This window comes from Lithobates pipiens, unplaced genomic scaffold (assembly GCF_037356315.1).
Source record: "Lithobates pipiens isolate NorthernLeopardFrog02 unplaced genomic scaffold, aLitPip1_a1.2 Scaffold_28, whole genome shotgun sequence".
Lineage (NCBI taxonomy): Eukaryota > Metazoa > Chordata > Amphibia > Anura > Ranidae > Lithobates > Lithobates pipiens.
In genome coordinates, this window is record NW_027507789.1 from 203,941,505 (window position 1) to 203,962,557 (window position 21,053).

The 21,053-nt window shown below is 43.3% G+C and overlaps 1 protein-coding gene across 2 annotated transcripts; it reads left to right on the top strand.

The window, feature by feature from the left end:
- Positions 1-201: 201 nt before the first annotated feature.
- Positions 202-20,800, top strand: LOC143936034 (opioid growth factor receptor-like). 2 transcript variants are annotated; one of them, XM_077460318.1, is made up of 9 exons: positions 202-351; positions 5,782-5,923; positions 8,123-8,179; positions 9,473-9,562; positions 11,081-11,135; positions 16,696-16,774; positions 17,004-17,070; positions 18,134-18,282; positions 20,042-20,800. In XM_077460318.1, the coding sequence occupies exons 2-9, from the start codon at positions 5,819-5,821 to the stop codon at positions 20,622-20,624; spliced, it is 1,185 nt and encodes a 394-aa protein (XP_077316444.1). In that variant the 5' UTR covers positions 202-351; positions 5,782-5,818; the 3' UTR covers positions 20,625-20,800. The 2 variants fall into 2 exon arrangements, with proteins under 2 accessions (XP_077316444.1, XP_077316445.1); XM_077460319.1 differs by lacking the exon at positions 202-351 and adding an exon at positions 6,049-6,128 and having other exon boundaries at positions 5,780-5,923.
- The last annotated feature ends 253 nt before the right edge of the window (positions 20,801-21,053 follow it).

Below are 21,053 nucleotides of genomic sequence, written 5' to 3' on the forward strand. Positions count from 1 at the left end.
TTACCCCTTGGACTTTAATTGTCTGTACTCTGTATTGTCTTAAAGGCAAAAAAATATATATATATATATATATATATATATGTATTTTTTATATATATATATATTTATTTTTTGCCTTCAAGACAATACAGAATAGATTCTACAAAAAAAAAAATTAAAGTATAAAAATATAACCAAAAGTAAACATAAAATTGACAAAATGATTTTTGTTTCTCCAGAAGGATATAGCCATCCCAGCCTGAGAATGGAAAGTGAAAGGAGCAGCGAGGAGTCCACACCTTCCTGGACGATGATCGCTGACACTTCCTGATCACAGAGGTGTTTTTCTTTTTCTAACTCTCCAGACTTCAGGTAAGACGATCGGGGAACTGAAGGGATTGTTTATACAAAATTAGACTTCTGACTTTCTGCTTTTCATATCTGTTGCGCTTTCCCTTTGGCCCCTTCATAATAGAGTCTTGTCTATCTACTATGTTCCTACTTAGGCTGCTTTCACACTGGGTCGGTATTCAGGCGTTACAGCGCTAAAAATAGCGCCTGTGTAACGCCTGAAAAAAAACGGCCGGAGGGCTTTCACACTGGAGCGATGCGCTGGCAGGACGGTGAAAAAAGTCCTGCTAGCCGCATCTTTGCAGCGGTGAAGGAGCGGTGTATTCACCGCTCCTACCCATTGAAATCAATGGGACACCGCGGCAATACCGCCGGCAAAGCGCCGCTGCAGCGGCCCTTTGCGGGCGGGTTTAACCCCTTTTCGGCCGCTAGCGGGGGTTAAAACCACCCCGCTAGCGCCCGCACACCGCCGCTAAAACGACGGTAAAGCGGCGCTAAAAAAAGCGGCACTTTACCGCCGACGCCGCTCCCGCTGCAGTGTGAAAGCAGCCTTAGAGCTGCTGTTATTTCACCCACTGGCCCCAAATTTTTAAGCTCCCATACACCTTGCAATCTGAATGTGCATTCCCTATTTCATCGCCTTTTTTAGATCTCTGAAAACGAATGCAGTAGAAGCATTTCTTGGGGTAGATTTCCTAGCAATGACAATAGTAGACTTTGCCTGCATAATGTGTGTTGACGTTTTGTAGTCTCCATTAGAAGCCGATGTAACAGGGTGACAACACAGGAGCACAGCTGGGAGAGGAGCACAGAAGAATGTTGTCACCCTATAATAGAAAGTACCTGAACAAACACGATGGCAGCCAAGGATTACTTTAAGGCTGGGTTCACACCTCTGCGATGCGAGAACTAGCACGATTCCAGTGCGGGTTCCTGAATCGCATGTCTCTCACACTGCCCTCTGCAAACTGCTGCTGGGTCAATACAAAGTCAGTGGCATCCACGGACCGGTTTGCAGATCGCAGTGTGAAATGGTGCAGGAATCGGATCACCCATACGATCCGATTCCAGTGCAGACCCAAAAAAAAAAAGGGGGTCCTGCACCATTTTGGTCCGAATGCAATGAAAATTCAGCCATACAATCTGTATGTCTGAATCCGCATCGCAAAAATATCGAATTTGATCTGCACAGCAATGAGGTGCGAATCCCATGCGATGTCTGACATTGCAATAGCATGGACCCAGTGTTCAGGGCATTTGAGGGGCAGTGAGCAGGGGTCATATTGCCTTTTCACTGCCTGTAAATATACATCATTACTGTTTTTAAATACTGGGGTTATGGCAGCAGCTAGCTGCCATAACCCCAGTATCTTTTTTCAGTTAGGGCACTTTCACACTGGGGGGGGGGCGGAGTTAGCGGTAAAGCTCCGATAATATTAGCGGCACGTTACCAATGTAATTGTAGAAATTGTTAACGCGCCACCTATAGAGTTTTTAAGTACCGTAGTTTGTCACCATTCCACGAGTGTGCGCAATTTTAAAGCGTAACATGTTGGGTGTCTATTTACTCGGCGTAAATACAATTGGGCTAACTTTTTTTAATGTTTTATTTTTTTATTCATTAACCACTTCAGCCCTGGAAGGATTTACCCCCTTAATGACCAGGCCATTTTTTGCGATACGGCACTGTGTCGCTTTAACTGACAATTGTGCGGTCCTGTGCCATTCCACCCAAACAAAATCGATGTCCTCTTTTTCCCACAAGTACAGCTTTCTTTTGGTGGTATTTGATCACCTCTGCGGTTTTTATTTTTTCCACTATAAACAAAACAAGTAACGATTTTAAAGAAAACCATTTTTGTTTTACTTTCTGCTATAAAACATTTCCAAAAAAAAAATGTATTCATCAGTTTAGGCCAATATGTACTCTGCTACATATTTTTGGTAAAATAAATCCCAGTAGGCGTATATTGACTGGTTTGCACAAAGTTATCGCGTCGACAAAATAGGAGATACATTTATGGCATCTTTATTTATTTATTGTTTACTAGTAATGGCGGCGATCAGTGATTTTTAGCGGGACTGCGACATTGCGGTGGACCATTGGACACCTAACAGACATTTTTGCCACAATTTTGGGAACCAGTGACATTACTACAGTGATCAGTACTAAATGCACTGTTATTGTACTAATGACACTGGCAGGGAAGGGGTTAACATCAGGGACGATCAAGGGGTTAAATGTGTTCCCTCACTGTGTGTATGGGGGATGGGCTCACTGTTACAACACACAGATCTGTCTTCCTGCACAGCAGGGAGACAGGATTTGTGTGATCTCCCCTGTCAGAACTGAGATTTGCCTTGTTTACACAGGCAGATCCCTTTTCTGTCACTGCGGGGAATGATCGCGGGTGGCTGGCAGACATCGAGTCTGCCAGACCCGCTGATTGGGTCGCCTCCTTGCCAGTGGAAGCCGGCGCGCTCACAAAAGCGAGCTCACATACACCTATGGCGATTTGCAAAGACCGCTGCACAAATGCAGTGTGACATAAAATATTGATTTGATATATTAATGATCTCCATTTTATTCTCTAGGGTCTCAGATATGTGTGTGTGTGTGTGTGTGTGTGTGTGTGTGTGTGTGTGTTTTGGGGTTCTAAGTGATTTTCTATAAAAAAAAATACTGATATTTACTTGACCACAAATGTCAGAAAAAGCCAGGATCAGCAACTGGTTAACTTCCTTAAATCTCAAACTAGCATGCTGCATCTGCCTGCATTACACGTTGTTGCAGGGCACCCCTATTCAGTTGAATTAATTTCATTCAGTGGGCAGTATTGCCTTCTAAATGCAGCAGCAGAGATCATTTTTGCTGCACCACAATGCAAAGCATCACATCATATATATTCCCCCTCAGCTGCCATAAGGAGGAGCAGTAAAAATGTGGCTCAGCTGCATGTTTTTCTGAACTGCATGTTTTTGTCCTCCCCCCAAGCACAAGTGTAAATAAAAGCCTAAGGGCCGGTTCACACAGCGAGGCGTGGCGAGGCGTCTCCGACTTGCCTCGCCGCGACCTGCGGGGACCTCAGCGGCGACTTGCAGAGGACTTCTGTATAGAAGTCAATGCAAGTCGCCCCCGAAGTCGCCCAGAAGTAGTACAGGAACCTTTTTTCTGAGTCGGAGCGACTCGAGTCGCTCCTCTCAGAACGGTTCCATTGTACAGAACTGGGGCGACTTGCGGGAGCGAGGCGAGGCGAGTCGTGTCGCCTCGCATCGCCTCGCTGTGTGAACCGGCCCTTAAGCTTAACTGCAGGTATGGATTTTATCGCCTAGCTACATTGGTTCAGCTTGGAAAAATGCCTGTATGCATATGCCATACCTAGGGAACCTCTGTGAAAGCAGAATCACTGTAGTCGTGTCTTCTGGATCCTGTTTTTTTTTTTTCTAAAACAGGGCTTTCTCTGATTGATTGGACGAGGTATGGAGCGGAGCTGTCAAAATCTTCACCTCTTCCAATCAGAGAATGTTTTGCATTTGTTGAGAAAAATGCAGTGTTTTTATGAATGATGTCTGTGTCAAGAGAGTGACCCCCTGTGGTGTCTATGTAGCAGGGCAACCAATCGGCACAATACCCAGAAGATGGTGTCAATTGCTGTTTTAGTAGCGGCTACTCCAGTGATTCTTTGCTTTCACAGCCGTTATGTCATATGCATGCTTACAGTGATCCAAGCTAGACTATTGTAACTATGCAATATAATCTATACCTGGAGTTCAGCTTTAAAGTAGGTTTGGCTGCTATTGGGGTTTTTGCTCAGGCACTTCTTGATATAGGCTGACATTATTCTGTCCTTGTTTCCTATTTGTGCTCCTGCATTGTCACCCTGTAACATGGGCTCCCAATGGAAACTACTAATTCCAAGGTAGCAGGGCAGCTGCTCAGCATGGAACTTGGACTACAGCAGCGATCGTTGTAGTAGCGGAGACCATTGCATTCATTTTTTGGGTCCTACAGGTATTGCATATGCATACTTATGTAGCACTGACCCCCGAAGGAGCGGCTGATTTGCTGGGCTTACCGTTACCTTCTTGACCTTGTGTACGTCTAGGGCCAGGGATATGCAATTAGCGGACCTCCAGCTGTTGCAGAACTACAACTCCCATGAGGCATAGCAAGACTCTGACAACCACAAGCATGACACCCAGAGGCAGAGGCATGATGGGACTTGTAGTTTTGCAACAGCTGGAGGTCCGCTAATTGCAGATCCCTGGTCTAGGAGTTTCCCGAGGTAGATGGCCCAAAGAATTGTAGAAATTGACACTGGATCCGCTTTTGGGATTTTTTATTTGCAAAAAGGGTAAACAATGAGGATTAGAGGGTTTAGGTAGAAAGTCCAGGTACTCTTGGAACTACTCAAAATAGGAAGTCTCTCACTATAGAAATCCAGAGAATAGCCACTCGCAACTGGATTCTCACAGCTACCGGGTAGACCTCCTTTCGCTAGGCCTAGCACCTGATAGAGTGGTCAGATAAAGCGAAGCCTCTGCCACAGACTTGCATATGGAACGGTTGAATAAAGTCTCTGAATAAAGTCTCTGCCACAGACTTGTTGTAGAACACTTGTAGTAAAGTCTCTGCCACAGACTTGTTGTAGAACACTTGTAGTAACTGAAGGATGTAGACCAATTTAGAGAGCCCTTATACGGTACCAGTATCTCGCAACCGGCCCGGCGATACCGTACGAGTGTAGATTCACTTGGGGTCTTTCAACTAAGCCTCCAGGCTCTTTCTGAGAAACCAGCCTTCAGCGTGGCCTTCTCCCAAAGAGTCCTCCCCTGGTTACTTCTCTACTTGCTGGGCCTCTCCACAGATGATGCGGCACCGGACCACCTCCGAATCCTCCCTCCAGTTACTGTGCCTCGGGCTAGCCAGCCCCGAGACTCGTAACTGGATGGATCCGCACCCCAGGCCATGAGGGCCCTGGGGGCTGGTCAGGAGGACCAGGACCAAACGGACAGAAACATCTTCTGGACCAGAACCCATAAGCACGTGATGTCAGTACACTCTCCCAGAATGCACAGCAGGAAGACACGCCCACTGTGCTGGTTCCAAGAAAATTGACACTCGCTACGCCCAGCTGAACTGCGTTCTCACATTTACCAGTGAGGACAGTGCTACCTGTGGCCCAGCAGAACACAGTGCAATCCAGCTAGACTGGTACTGAAACCATAATTTGGTACAATTAAACCCTAAACCAAACTGCGGTTCTAGGAACTTTAAATAGAGAAAAACACATAGCGTGTGCTCATCAGATTTTAGTGATCGGATTTGTTTTAGGCAATGGGTTGACAGCAAAGGGGCACACATATGACATATTTATTGCCCTTTCTGTACAGATGTAGGAATGCTTAGCAGCTCTTATCTGAAAAGTTTACTCTTTTTTTGTGTTCTAGGCTTACCGGTCCTTTTTACCCTGGCTGCTGGGATAGAATGGATAGGACCTCTTATGACTCAACCTGGGAGGAAGATGAGGCGGATGACAGTGTGGAGCAAGAATGGTCTACAAATGACGTCAAGGTCAGGAAAATTACCCAGGTATGTAAAGTTACTCTATAGAATTCCGTGTTAAGCAGCTATGGACCAACACAGATCCTCCTTCAATATCTTTTCTTAACTTTTTTTTTTTTTTTTTTCAATCTTGCTGACTTCTTGTCACCTAGGACAGGTCTTTTGTAGGACATGGATGGACCCACCAATGTACCATTGCGCCTCTGTTATCCTGTAAACAGGCTAGGGCAAGGTAGGTGACCAAAGTGGCCATCTTTTCCACAGTCACCCTTCAGATGGGTGGGTGCCATTACATCTTCAGATGGGGAAGGGTTTTGACAGGAAAGACATCTGCAGTTTAGGTGGATGGTAAAAGTATGTGTTTTTTGTCATGGCATGGATACCTAAAATTGCAAAAACGAATGAACTATGATTTTGCAATAACTGAATCTGCCCTTCTCATGAATCGTTTGATACAATGACAGGAAAACAGGCCTTGAGGAACTGGTTCTTCAGCCAATTATGTTAACCAAACTTAATCAGTACAAAGTGGTTTCAGGTTTGCGTAACTATTCAACCCCAGTGGACCTGATGTTTGAGGTTAGTAAATAAAACTAATTAAGGAAGATCTAGGTTAGGATATCACAGCTCCATACGAAAGATTGAACTAAAAACCATAAATAAAAATACGTGTTTGGGAGAACTCTCTCTTTTCTACAGTCGGCTGTGGAAATCAGATTGGCTTTGAGTACAATCAGAGGTCAGATTTCAGCCCTGTCAGTATTCTTCCAAAAGCCTTTAGCCTCCCATTCGCTGGTCCAAGCCTTTATGCAGGGGGCAACTCATTTGCTTTGCCCCCATTAGGTCACCTATGTGTCCCTGGGACTTAAATTTGGTGCTGTCTGTGTTTATGGACACAACCATTTGAGCCTATCAAGGAAATTCCATTAGTCTTGCTGTCACACAAGCTAGCTTTCCTAATGGCCATCACCTTGGCTAGAAGGGTGTCAGAGTTGGCGGCCCTTTTGTGCAGGGAACTATACTTGATCCATCATCACGACAGGGGTCGTGTTAAGACCTGTTCCATCCTTTTTGCCAAAAGTGGTGTCGGCCTTTCATTTGAATCGGGACATTTTCTCTCTCCGCCTCATTCGGCGGAAGAGGAAACGACTGCACTCCTTGGATGTAGTGCAAGCAGTCAGAATTTATTTGACTAAATCTGTGGAGATCCGAGGATCAGACTCCTTTTTTGTTTTACCAGAAGGACCCCAGAAGGGGCAGGCAGCTTCCATAGCCCATTGGGCCCATCAATTGGTCATTCAGGCCTACGATCTGAAACTTAAACTTAAACTCCTCCCTTCAGCATGAAAGCATATTCTACCAGGGGTGTAGGAACCTCCTGGGCTTTTCACCATCAGGTATCTGTGGCTTAGATTTGTAAGGCTGCTACTGTACCTGGTCTTCAGTGCATATGTTCACAAAATTTTTATCAAGTAGACGTTCGAGCAGCCGAGGATTCGGCTTTCGGCCGCAGTGTACTGCGGGCTGCCGTATAAGGTCTGATGGCCATTGTCTGGCAGGGTGTCTCCCTCCCCTCAAGGCTATTTCTCTGGGACATCTCAGTAGGTAATGAATATTAGCCTCACTGTCCCATGATGTATGATAAAGAAAATAGTATTTTTTAGTACATTATGGGACACAGAGATCCCTCTCTTTTTTTTTTTTTTTTTGAGGATGACATACTTCCTGTATGGAAGGGGTTTATATAGGAGATCACTTTCTGTCTAAAGACCTTTGGTCTATCTGTGTCTATTCATCTGGAGATGAAGTATAACCCAGTAGGTAATGAATATTAGCCTCACTCTGTGTTCTGTGATGTACTCAAAGAAAAGGATTTTTATAGGTAAGTATTAGGAAAATATCCTATTTTTACTGCTTGTGTTTTGATATTCGTATTTACAGTGTGCGGGGCAAATTATTTACGAACGTTTTCCTACATGGTCTGTCTGTTAAATTGGGTATAGATCTATATTGCCGCTAAATTGGCTATTGTTCATCTCCTTATTTAATTAAATATTCCCCATATTTATCATTACATTTTTATATCACATAATCACTACATTGTGACATTTTATTTTGTGGAATTTATATAGGACAGACATGTGCAGGTTTTTGATGAGCCGCTTGCTCTTGCCTTTCTGTGTTTAGCAATATTTGCAACAAATCTGTTGTCTTTATACACCTTAGGCATCACTGATAGCCAGAAGGCCGCAAAATGGAAAACCCGTAAAATCCAGATATGAGGTAATTTGATGTCCTAACTGGGGAAAATCAAGTTGTAGGTACTTTAACTAGAACAGCATAGAGAGCAGCACTGGTGATCCACCCCATGTCCTTCTTGCTTTTGGGCCTGACCCTATAGTAGTAGTTTGTCCACTGTTCTTGGCTAATGTGGGACAATAGGATTGGGCTGAGGGGTGGCAGAAGAAGCCTTTGTGTCCATAGACCTTACCATGCTGACTTGGGTGAACTGGTCTTGTATGGTATGACACCATCCTTTCTGTAATGGCCAAGGGTATCCACTGTAATTATTGGCTTTTAGACTGCTCAGGTGAGAGTCTTCTGAGAAAGTTCTTTAACCACTTCAGCCGCAGAAGGATTTACCCCCTTCCTGACCAGAGCACTCTTTGTGATACGGCACTGCATCACTTTAACTGACAATTGCGTGGTTGTGCGATGTTACACCAAAACAAAATTGACATCCTTTTTTTTTTTCCTCCACAAATAGAGCTTTCTTTTGGTGGTATTTGATCACGTCTGTTTTTTATATTTTGCGCTATAACCAAAAAAAAGCGACAATTTTGAAAAAAAATATATATATTTGTTTACCTTTTTGCTATAATAAATATCCCCAAAATATATATATAAATGTATTAGTAATGGTGGCGATCTGCAATTTTTATCCTGGCTGCGACATTATGGCGGACACTTTTTACACTATTTTTGGGACCATTGTCATTTATACAGCAGTCGGTGCTATAAAATGCACTAATTACTGTTTAAATGACACTGGCAGGGAAGAGGTTAAACACTAGGGGGGGATTAAGGGGTTAAGTGTGTCCTAGGGAGTGATTCCAACTGCGGGGGGGGGGGGGGGGGGGGTGGGCTCACTACAACTTGACAGAGATCACTGCTCCTGATGACAGGGAGAAGTAGATCTGTCATGTTGCTAGGCAGAACAGGGAAATACCTTGTCTACATAGGCATCTCCCCGTTCTGCCGCTCCATGACACGATCGCAGGGCACCGGCGGACATCAAGTCCGCGGGCACAGTCATGCAGTAAGTAGCGGTGTGCCCACTAGCCCCGCAAATTAAAGGGGACATACAGGTACTCCCATTTGCCACCACTGCCATTGTGCCAACGTATATCGGCGGTCGGCAAGTGGTTAACTTGGTGCCATGAGGATTACTTCAAATGCATTTCTAATCTGAGGGGGGTATTCCCATCAGTGATGACATGGAAACTTGACTGGGGATTGGAATATTATATTGACAAAGCAGAATGCCTCTTTAACTGTTTCACCACTTCTTTATAGTACCCGTATATGTACTCTTCAGCTGCACGGGATATGAAAAACTACAGACATGGGTACCGGCATTCAGATCCCAGTGACCGCATTGACCTGGTAAGCTTTTCCAAAACTTTCTGTCTTTCTGCTATGAAATAAAATTGTGAAAAGAGAACCTGTCATGGCAAACATGGGTACTCGACCTGTGGCCCTCCAGCTATTGCGGAACGAGAAGTGCCATGAGGCATTTCAAGCCTGACAGTTACAAGCACAACTCTCAAAGGTGGAGTCATGGTGGGACTAGTATTTTTCCGCAACAGGCTGAGGGCCACATGTTGAGCACCCATGACCTAAAACCTGCAGCCTACTGATGCCAACTATTCTATGAGTCTCCTAGCAGCCTGTCTGTCCTGTTGACTCTTCTGCTTCAATACTTTCAGTCACTAAATTTGAACTGATTTGCCAAAAACTGTTGGTTTTTTATTTTGTAAAAGCTCTTTGTTTAATGGAAGAGTCTTCAGCTGCGCAATTTTCTCTATAGGTGCCTACGCTCATCAGGCATTTCTCACCAGCTCACAGAAATAGAGCATATTTACCACAGGCAGGAGCCTCTCTGTCTCTGTCTGTCTCCTTTCTAAATGGGAATCAGATCTTGTAAACCCAATTCAGACCCGCAGAGGGAGAAGATTCTTAACTTTGCCCAGAAGTCTTCATTGGCCACTAGAATCCAAGAGACTGGCTACAAAATTTTAACCCAGTGGTATAGGGTGCACTTTTTTTTTCCTCCGGTCCCTAGTTTATGTTGTCGGTGTGGCAATACGGAGGGAACGATGTTCCATATCTTTTGGGCTTGTCCCAAACTTAGGCCCTTTTGGCGAAGGGTGATCGATTTACTGTCAAACACCTGGCCAATGTTGACCTGGAGGGGAACCCTGTGGCCTACCTGTTGCACCTCTCGAACCGTTCTATCAAGAAATATAAGGCTTCCCTCACTATTCAGCTACTGAATGCGGCCAAGGCTTGCAATCCCCTGTGCTGGAGATCTGAGAACCTGCTGTCAAAATCCTTGTGGTTTTCCAAAGTGAATGAACGTGGGGACATGGAGGACCTCACAGCTATTTTGCACAACCAAGAGGAGACCTTCCATGACACCTGGGGACCGTGGCAACACTTTGTGTACACGGATGCTTATCTTCAAGAGGTCTTGCGACCTCGCTGTCCTCCTGGACTTGGTCCTCTTCCCTGGCCTAGAGGCCATATCTGTCTCTTTAAAACCTGTTGTTCTCCTTCTGTACAAAGGACGTTTTGATCCACTCCTTGTACCCTTCATGACTACCTCCTTTTCTCCCCCCTCCCGTTCGGGGCGCTATTTTTTTTTTTTTTTTTTTTACAGATATGTGAATATCCTGTTATGCATTGGCTTAATCCCTCTGCCCTCATTCTGGGTCCAATTGGCCTCCGGGAAGGATGGCTAAAAATATCATTGTCAGTGGCAGAAGTTGTTTTTTTGCTCATGGAACCCCTAGTAAACTTTTTTTCCGAAATTGAAGACATCCATAGATTGCTTTTACCAGAAATAACTAGGAAATTTAAACTGATGCACTGCCTTAAATTACCCTTTTTTTTTTTTTGTAGAAAGAAATGCCCAATCTAAGTTTTTACAGAAATGAGATATCGTTCAAACCTAATGGTAAGTACCAAGGAGAGGTTTGCTTTCTTAATGTAATTTAAAATTTGGGCATAAGATCAACAAATCCCTAAATATAGCAAGCTAAAATGATATGCAAGTCAACTTTTGCTGAAATTTTTTAAATTTGACCCACTCTTTACACTTCCCAAACATCACATTAAACTATCCATAGAAAAGCTTAGGAGTTGAAGTTTAACTTTTTTGTTTTATGAGAACTCATACTTTGGATTCTATTTCAGCGGTGATCTGTGGATCTACTGATTTATTTTCAAATGGGGTTTTCACCTTCACAAATGGCTTGCTGTACACGCTGCTCTTGTATAAGCTGAAACCTGGGTGAACCAGGCCTTAAAGGGTAATTCCACCTATACACCAAGACATTAAAGTTGAATTTCCAGTGGCCTCCCCACTCCTCCGGTCTTCACAGTACTTATCTGCTGTTCTGTTTAATCTTTGGCCGCCCATGTCTGCCAGTGTACCAAACTATACCTGTGGAGCTATGTAAGGAGTTTAAAAGTGCACAGATCAGTACACTAGAAGACGTGGGCAACGTATGATTATCATCAAATAGGTGCAGCGAGGAGTGGAGGTTATTGGGAATAATTATTCAATGTTTTGGTGTAAGAGTGGAACTATTCTTTAGGGCTTGGATCACTTTTTTAATGCAACTTGGACAGTATAGGTATATGTAAGCCTAGTATACGCTTAGGCCTCGTTCGCACAGGCTTCAGCTTGTGTAAAGGCTTTTGCAAAGCTTTTGGCAAACTTCCAGTAGTTTTGTTGATGCCTTTAAAGAATTTCAGGTCCAGTTTTGGAAATGGTAAACACAGATCTTGATGGGCATGCTGGCTGTCACTTTAAGCAAACTTCCAACAAGTTTAAAATTGTAAAGAATCGTACTGAAGCCTGCAGCGGCTTGTTTAAAGTGACAATGAACGGGGGGGGCTCATGCGCGGTGCAATGCAGGACAGCAGCTTTCCATAGAAGCTCCGCCAGCCTCGGAGACAGCACAGTCTGCAAGGCTAGGGGGTTGATCTCTCGGATATATTGATGTCTAAACTTTCCCTGTCAGAAAAATCCAAACCTATGCTCCAATGGGAGATCGACTTGGACCAATCTTTTTCACAAGAGGAATGGGATATTATGATTCGAAACGTACAAAAATGTACCAGAACAATATCCGTTAGGGAATTGGCTATTAAGCTTCACACTAGGTGGTATTTAACCCCTGAATAAATTAATTCTTTCTACCCATCAACACCCCCCCCCCCCTCTGTTTTAGGGGCTGCTCTGATCAAGGTACTTTTTTACATCTTTTTTGGAACTGCAAACGTCTTAAATCCATATGACAACAAACAAAGATCAAAATAGAACAATTAACAGGTAGAACAGTTTCTTTAACACCACAGATGTCTCTTATTGACACCCATATCAGATATACCTATTTCCCGCACTAGACTTATTCATACCTTGTTTAGCTCCATCCATTGGACTATAGCAATAAACTGGCGCTCTACCTCTATCCCTTGGCCTTAGGTTATAAACACAATGGAATAAATCAAACTTTCAGAGCGCATCCATCATACACTTTTTTTTTCACATACCGTATATGTTTTTTGTTAATGCCCAACATGGGCAAAGACAATGCAATACAAGCATACAACGCCACTATAACGTTACAGAGAGAAGGAATAACAGTGGGGTTTCATATTTACAGTTGAGCATACAGTTTTGTTACTGATATTGCCTCTTTTCTAGGTTGATGTTAGGTGGTAAGGTATATATTAATATGTACATTCTGTATATATATTAGTCTGAGGAATTGGGTAAGGAGCCCTGGGGTCCTTTCATCTTCATATGCATTTCACATTTGCTTTCCTATTTTCCCCACTTCTTTTTCCATCTCTAACCTCACATCTGGTGGACTAGTTGCATGCTTGCACTAACAACAAAAAGAAGGGAAGGTAGGGGAAGAAAGGGGTGGGATAGGATGAATGAAAGGAGAACGGGGATAGGTTATTAGGGTGGGATAGACAAGGGCCCTGGTTGCATTATACACTTTTTTTAAAACCATGCACATCTTTAAAAAAAAAATGGACGCCCCGGGACATATCATTACTTTAAAGCGGGAGTCCGCTGGGACTCCGCGTTTTTTTTTTTTTTTGTTTGTTTGTTTTAAAGCCAGCAGCTACAAATACTGCAGCTGCTGACTTTTAAAATAGTGACACTTACCTGTCCAGCGCGCCCGCGATGTCGGTACCCGAAGCCGATCTCTCGATCGTCTCTCGGGTGCTGCCGCCGCCATCTTGGGTATGGGAATCAGGAAGTGGAGCCTTTCGGCTTCATTTCCCGGTTCCCTACTGCGCGAGTCGTGCTGCGCAATAAGGATGGACCCGCTGCCTCTGGAATCCGTGTGTTTCCCAGCAGGCAGCGGGGGACTTTCGGAAAGGGGCGTAATGTACGCCCCTTTCCACAGAGAGCTATCCCGGAAGTGGGTGCAGATACTTGTACTGTACAGGTATCTGCACCCCCCTCCCCCCTGAAAGGTGCCAATTGTGGCGCCGGAGGGGGGGAGGGTTCCGATAAGCGGAAGGTCCACTTTAACAATGCCTTTTCTTTCTTTTTTTTTCTTTTTTTACATATTTCACCTATTTTACGTTTTGCATGTTCCTCCATATACCCACAATGCCTTAAAGAGGAGCTGCACCTTAAAAAAATATTAAAAGTCAGCAGCTACAAATACTGCAGCTGCCGACCTTTTTTTTTTTTTTTTTTTTTTTTTTTTTTTTTTTTTTTTTTTGAAAATATTTTTTATTGAGTTTTAGACAGACAAACAAACATTCAACAAAGAACAGTGACATGCCACAGTATTATGGTTAGACCCACGCAGGGGCCATCAAGCGATTCCAACAGTATAATCGACAACTGTAGCACATCCACAACAACAACAACTAACTTAGTGCTAGGTTGGCTCCCACTCCATATAAACAACTTGGGACCAAATTCTGCAGTCGGGCCGCAAGGGACACCAGAAGAAGTGAACTAGACTCATAATATTGGCTACACTAAATAATATAAGACAGTGAAGTGGAGCAATACCAGGGACCCACCCCAACCACACTCCCATCTTTCCTCAGGATGACATCCCGGACATGTTAATCTGTAGTCACTGTGGAGGCATCAGCCAGCCACTTAGACCACACTCTCGTGTATTTTTTGGGGCAACCCCTGTTATGCTATGTTTCCTTATAATGTGGTAAGACTTTATTGACATGGGATTTCCACAGTAGTAATGACGGCGGGGCCTGCTTTTTCCAGCATAAGGTGATCATTTTTCTGCCATAAAAGAGTAGAAGTCCTATCAGGGTTCTGTCTGCTATCCTGGGGGCCACCCCCTCCACCAATCCCAGAAGGCATATCCGCGGGGTCTGGGCTACGTCTACTCCCACCACTTCATGAATTATGGATAGTACCTGTGACCAGTAACACTGAATTACCAGGCAGGACCAGAAGATGTGTATAAAGTCACCCGGATCCCCAGTGCGCAGCTGCTGACTTTTAATAAATGGACACTTGTCTGTTCCAGGGTCCAGCGATGTTGGCAGCAGATGATGAGCAATCACTCATCTCTCAGCTGCCCCCGCCGCTATCCTCTGTCAGGGAATCGGGAAGTGAATCGTTGCGGCTTCACTTCCGGTTCCCTTCTGCGCATGCGCGTCTCCACTGGTCCCCGCTGTGTCCTGGGAACTGTGATACATCAGATTCCCTTAGTTCTGCTAACAAGGAAATTCATTTTTCTGGTGGCCATTTCTTCTGCCAGAAGAGTATCAGAATTAGCGGCCCTCTCTTTTTTTTAAAGAACTGTATCTGATAATGCACAAGGATAGAGTGGTGTTACGCCCTCATCCTAGTTTTCTACCGAAGGTGGTCTCAGGTTTTCATCTAAACCAAGATCTTGTTCTGCCTTCCTTTTTCCAAATCCCTGTTCTACGGAAGAGAATTCACTACATTCTTTGGATGTAGTGAGAGCAGTCAAAGCCTATCTGGAAGCGACAGCTCAGGTTTGCAAAATGGATGTTTTGTTCGTATTGCCAGAGGGTGCTAAGAGAGGACAGGCAGCATCAAAATCTACCATTGCTAAATGGATTCGACAAGTAATTGTTCAAGCTTATGGTTTGAAGCAAAAGATTCCGCCATTTTCAGATCAAGGCGTACTCCACTAGGGCTATTAGTGCTTTGTGGGCGGTGCATCCCTAGGCCTCCATGGCTCAAATCTGCAAGGCCGCAACCTGGTCATCAATCCATACATTCACCAAATTTTATCAGGTGGATGTGAGAAGGCATGAGGACTTCGCCTTTGGGTGTAGTGTGCTGCAGGCAGCGGTACAGGGTCCTCAGGTCTGAGTACACACTATGTTGTGTGGCTCTTCTCCCCTCGGATAGCATTGCTCTGGGACATCCCACCAGTAATTACTGAGTCTCTGTGTCATGTGATGTACGAGAAAGAAAATAGGATTTTTTTTAACAGCTTACCTGTAAAATCCTTTTCTTTTGAGGTACATCACGGGACACAGAGGTCCCTCCCCTCTTCCAATACACTTATATTGCTTTGCTACAAAACTGAGGTACCTCCCAGTAGGGGGAGGGGTTATATGGGGGATTCAACTTCCTGTCTAGGGTGTGCCAGTGTCCAATCACCTAGTGATACCCTATAACCCACCAGTAATTACTGAGTCTCTGTGTCCCGTGATGTACCTCAAAAGAAAAGGATTTTTACAGGTAAGCTGTTATAAAAATCCTATTTTTTTGGCTACTTTAATGCATTGTATTGTGGCACACTGCTGAATTACTGCTTGTTGAAATACTTGGACTGTTTTCAATTATTTTCCTTTTAAAACCCAAATCCAGTCAATTTTTTTTTATTTCTTCGGAGTGAGCAAGGATTTGAGACTCTGTCAGGTTTTTGGTTCAGTTAGAAAATGTAAGTCTTCCTAAAAGATATGAACAACACAAATTTAACTTTAACTGTGCAGCAGAACCCAGAGAGGGAAGGGAAGAACTTGGAGCCAATCAGGCGTGCATGCAAATATGCTGACAAGGACCATTCTGATGGGTAGAGCTAGCACAGTAAGCAAAGGGATGACCTAATCAGCCTGCTGCTGCTTATTCACTGTATGGGGACACCACTCTATCCCTTCTATAGCTGTACCAGGAAGGTGGGGTCACCTGTCTGCCTCTGCTGTCTAAAAGGGTTTTTTAAATTTCACAACTGAATGGCAGAAATACAAATCCTTTGGCAGGCAAAACCATGCTGATATAAATGTATTTCATTTTTTGTACTATATTTAGCTGTTTGATGTTCAGATGTAAGTGCAAGGAATCCAAATCCAAATGTGAGAACCGTATTGGCCATCTGACTTCTAAAACTCCTAGGACGTAGAGAATTGTGCCAGAAGGATCTCTCTGCCCGCATTCTCCACCAGTAGCTTAAAGGATGGCCCTATAAAGTGTGTTATTTAATTGGAGTGGAAGTAATAATCTAATTCTTTATCATTCTCAGGTTATCACATTGAAGACTTCCTTAATAAAGGGAAAGGTGATTATAATATGCTAGAGCACAACCATAACTACATCCAGTGGTAAGTGTAACAATGTTTCTGATCTACCACTATCTAATACCCTTGGAATACAAACTCTTCTATTTTCTGGGTCTTGAAGGAGAAGCCGGTCTGTCCCAAAGACACCACAGGAAGGGAGGGTAAACTTTCCAATGGGGACACAAAAAGCATTCAGAATATAGATAGTGACATCTTCACTGTACCCAGGAACATTTTTTACCTCTAACAGATATAAACCTCTTTTTTTCAGGCTATTTCCACTTCAAGAACCTGGTGTTAACCCACATGCCATTCCTCTACACAAAAAAGAGATTAAGGTAGTAGAAATCCCATGAATCAAACTCCATCCAACTGTATATGCACTATATTTTCGATACACTATATTGTCAAAAGTATAGAACAAAGGGCAGGGAGATGCAAGTGATCAGTTGAATATTTATCATGCCCCAGTCAATCCCTGAAAGGAGGTTTCCAGAAGGTGACTGGGGAGGTGATAAATGTACAGGAGGTCAGAATAGGGGGTCCTTTTCCCTCAGGGGAGGGTTCCAGTATCCTAGGGGGCTGTTGCCCCTGGAAGATAGCCAGAAAGACCATAAATTATAGTCTGGGCCTCAGCAGCTGCTGGGCTGAAGTCCTGGGGGTGATTGCTTAGGATTATATTTACTGGAGATCACTGCACTGAAGTCCTGGGTCTGGCGAAGAATGTAGTTATACTTCACTAGGATCTACCTGTGGATGCTGGGTGGCAGGCAGCTTCTGGGGCACTGAGTAAAGACCTCATTGGAGACTGATCCCGCCTAACAGAAATTTCCCTTGCAAGAAATGTGCAAGCCTGGTGATGTTACTCATAGCTCCCAACCATCCCTGATTTGGAACAATGTCCCTCCATTCCTCCTCATTTGTCCTTCATTTTTGTCTGATCCATATATTGTATATAAAATGCACTTTTTATCTTTCAAAAAGTGTTTTCTAGCGCTAAACCTTTCATCCAATTTCTAAATTGCTACATTTTGTAAATTCCAAAAGCCAATATAAAGGAATAGTAATGGTAAAATGCACTTGTGGGTTTAACCAATCATATTTTTTTTTTTTATACAATTCTCCTTTTAAGGGGGGCCTAATAGGGGGTGTGTCCTATGCCTACATACGTTTGCTAATAGGTGTCCCTCATTCACATTTCAGAAAGTTGGGAGGTATGTGTTACTCATTATGGAAATTGGGTAAAAGGAAAAAAAAAACATACTAGAACATACCCTACAGGGAGATTATGGGAGGGGGGGGGGGCAAGTTTGGTGTAGTTCCTTTTTGTCCTACTTCTGACTGTTAAAAAATAAATAAATAAATTTATACTGTTCATTGTAACAAATGACTGTCCCCTAGGAAATGAAGAACGACCAAATAGTCATGAGGAATCTCCTTGCGGCATATAAACTCATGTTGGGATTCTACGGTCTGCATCTAGAAAATGAGAAGACTGGAGAAGTCTGCAGAGCGGGGAATTGGGAAGAAAGATATATGAATTTGAACACGTGAGCTGCTTTCTTTAGGGTTTGACAACAAGATGAGCAGTAGTAGATTGCTAGCTTTAAATTGGACCCCAGAGATTAGCACCTCATTAGATCATAGTGAGAAAATAATCTTTTGGGCTTGACCTTTAATAATTTAGACAACTTGGGCTGTTTTACCATTTAAACCCAGGTCCTTTCTTTCTGTCTCTCTCTCTGTCCCGCGAGAAGCAGAACAATGGTCTGCAGTGTTAATTTTTAGTCTTGGGACTAAAATTGCATTTTAGTTTTAGTCCCATTTTAGTCTTCTGCAGTTGTTTTAGTTTTAGCCGTATTTAGTCAACTAAATCTCCAGTACATTTTAGTTGACTAAAATCTCCAGTACATTTCAGTAATTGCAATTTAGTTGTAGTCATAATCTTTTGACTAAAATGGCTTTTAGTTTTAGTCGTATTTTTAGTCATCTCAATTGTTTCAGTTTTAGTCGTATTTTAGTTGACTAAAATCATATTTATTTTGTCGACTAAAATCTTTTGGTCGTTTTATTCGACTAAATTAAAGCGGTAGTAAACCTGCAAATTTTTTTTTTCTTTTTTTTAAACCTGCAAAGCAAAAGGCATAATGAGCTAGTATGCACCGCATACTAGCTCATTATGAAATGCTTACCTTAGAACGAGGCCCCGACATCTGGCCCGATCCACGGCGAGGGAGCTGACATGCTCCCTCGGCGTTTCTTCCGGGTATCGCGGCTCCGGCGCTGTGAGTGGCCGGAGCCGCGATATCGTCACTCTCGCGCATGCGCGCGGGAGATTTCAGTCCGGCCGGTCGGCCGCTGCTGGATTTTCACGGCGAGAACCCCTTTGTGCGCATGCGCCGCTGCAGTCAGCGGCGCATACCGAGGGGAATATCTCCTAAACCGTACAGGTTTAGGAGATATTTTTTTTACCTACAGGTAAGCCTTATTATAGGCTTTCCTGTAGGTAAAAGTTAAAAAAGTGAGCATACAACCACTTTAACACTGGTGGTCTGCCTATGTAAGCAAGGCAGGTCCCTGTTATGTGAGAAGGTGACTATAGTGATTCTGTGTTTCTGCTAAGCCGGAGCAAGGATCTCTGTCTTCCCACAGTACAAGCACTCCCTAGAAACGCCTTTTAACCCTTTGATCGCTCCTGATGTTAACCCCTTCCCAGCCACTGTCATTAGTAAAGTGACTGTGCATATTTTTAGCACTGATCACTGTAATAGTGTCACTTAGTGTCTGATTTGTCTGCCACAGTCCCGCTATAAGTCACTGATCGCAGCCATTACTAGTAAAAAAGAAATCCATAAATCTATCCCATAGTTTGTAAGACTCTAACTTTTGCGCAAGTCAATCAATATACGCTTATTGGGATTTTTTTTTTTTGATTTTTATTTATTTTTTTAACCAAACGCATGTAGCAGAATATATATTGGCCTAAATTTATGAAGAATTTTTTTTCTTGCGTTTTTTTTCTTTTTTTCTTTTTTTTTTTTTTTACATTTTGATATGGTTTTTTTTTTATTTATTTTTATTTTCATAGCGCCAAAAAAATTAAAACTGCAGTCGTGGTCAAATGTCACCAAAAGAAAGCTCTATTTGTGTGGGGGGGAAAAAAAGGACATGCATTTTATTTGGGTACAGCGTCTCACAACCACACAATTGTCAGTTAAATTAACATAGTGCCGTATCTCAAACAATTACCTGGATTGTATTTCAGCATTTTATTTTTTTATTTTGTTTTCTCTTTTTCTTTATTCATAGACACACTCATAACAACCTGCGAATCAGTCGAATCTTGAAGTGCTTGGGGGACCTGGGGTTTGAACGCTTTCAAGCTCCTCTGGTCCACTTTTTCTTGGTGGAAACCCTGTGTCGAGGCCAATTAAAGAAAGTAAAAAAGAGCGCGTTGGACTATTTCATGTTCTCCGTAAAGGACAAGAGAAAACGTCAAGATTTAGTGCGCTTTGCCTGGAAACACTACGAACCGAAATGCGAGTTTGTCTGGGGACCAGTAGACTTGCTAAGAAATGATCAAGTAGGGCTGAACAGACAGAAAAGAGTAAACTGTGACCGCAGGGAAGAACATGGGGAAGAAAACCATAAAGAAGATGAGACGAGACCTCCAAAAATCAAGAAGGAAATTGGTCAAGATGATGAGCAGGAACATGGGAATGTAAATACAAGTGGATGTTGGACATGGAAAACATTGAAGACATTGAGTTTGAGAAGAAAAAAGGGTGGAAATGTCAGAACGAAGCAAAATAAACCCGGTAATTTCGAGGAAAAAGTAACTTTACAGGGTAAAAATAGAAAGAGTACTGGATGTTTCAATTGCTTCCAATAATAACCAAATTAATGAATACAATTTTTTGTTGTTGCATCAGTTATTGGCTTTTCCAGACTGTTTTTGTTTGTGTTTCCTTTGCTGTGTTTGCAGTCACACTGCGATCCTCTAATGTTCATATATACCCTCAATAAAGGCAGCTTGCCTGCAGCAGTTAAAAGCATTGAAAGTGAAAACCACTTGTGAAATGGGTTGTGATTTAATCTCCATCTGCCAGATCGTCTAATCATAACAGCGACAAACAAAAATCCAGGTAGGGAAAGGAACTTTTCCTTACCCGAGCCCGATCGCTCCAGCGACGGGATGAGCACAGCAGCTCCAGCCGCTGTCTTGGGTCCTCGTTGGATAATTTGATAGCAGCAGGAGTCATTGGCTCCCGCTGCTGTCAATCAAATCCAGTGACACGAGAGTCGGCAGCAGGACTCAGGA

What these genes read in the sequence shown, in the direction of transcription:
- LOC143936034 (XM_077460318.1), top strand. Translation starts at nt 5,819, where the DNA reads ATGGATAGGACCTCTTATGACTCAACCTGGGAGGAAGATGAGGCGGAT. An exon ending in AGGTCAGGAAAATTACCCAG is followed by an intron (nt 5,924 to 8,122) that starts GTATGTAAAGTT and finishes TATACACCTTAG; the next exon opens with GCATCACTGATAGCCAGAAG. An exon ending in CCGTAAAATCCAGATATGAG is followed by an intron (nt 8,180 to 9,472) that starts GTAATTTGATGT and finishes ACTTCTTTATAG; the next exon opens with TACCCGTATATGTACTCTTC.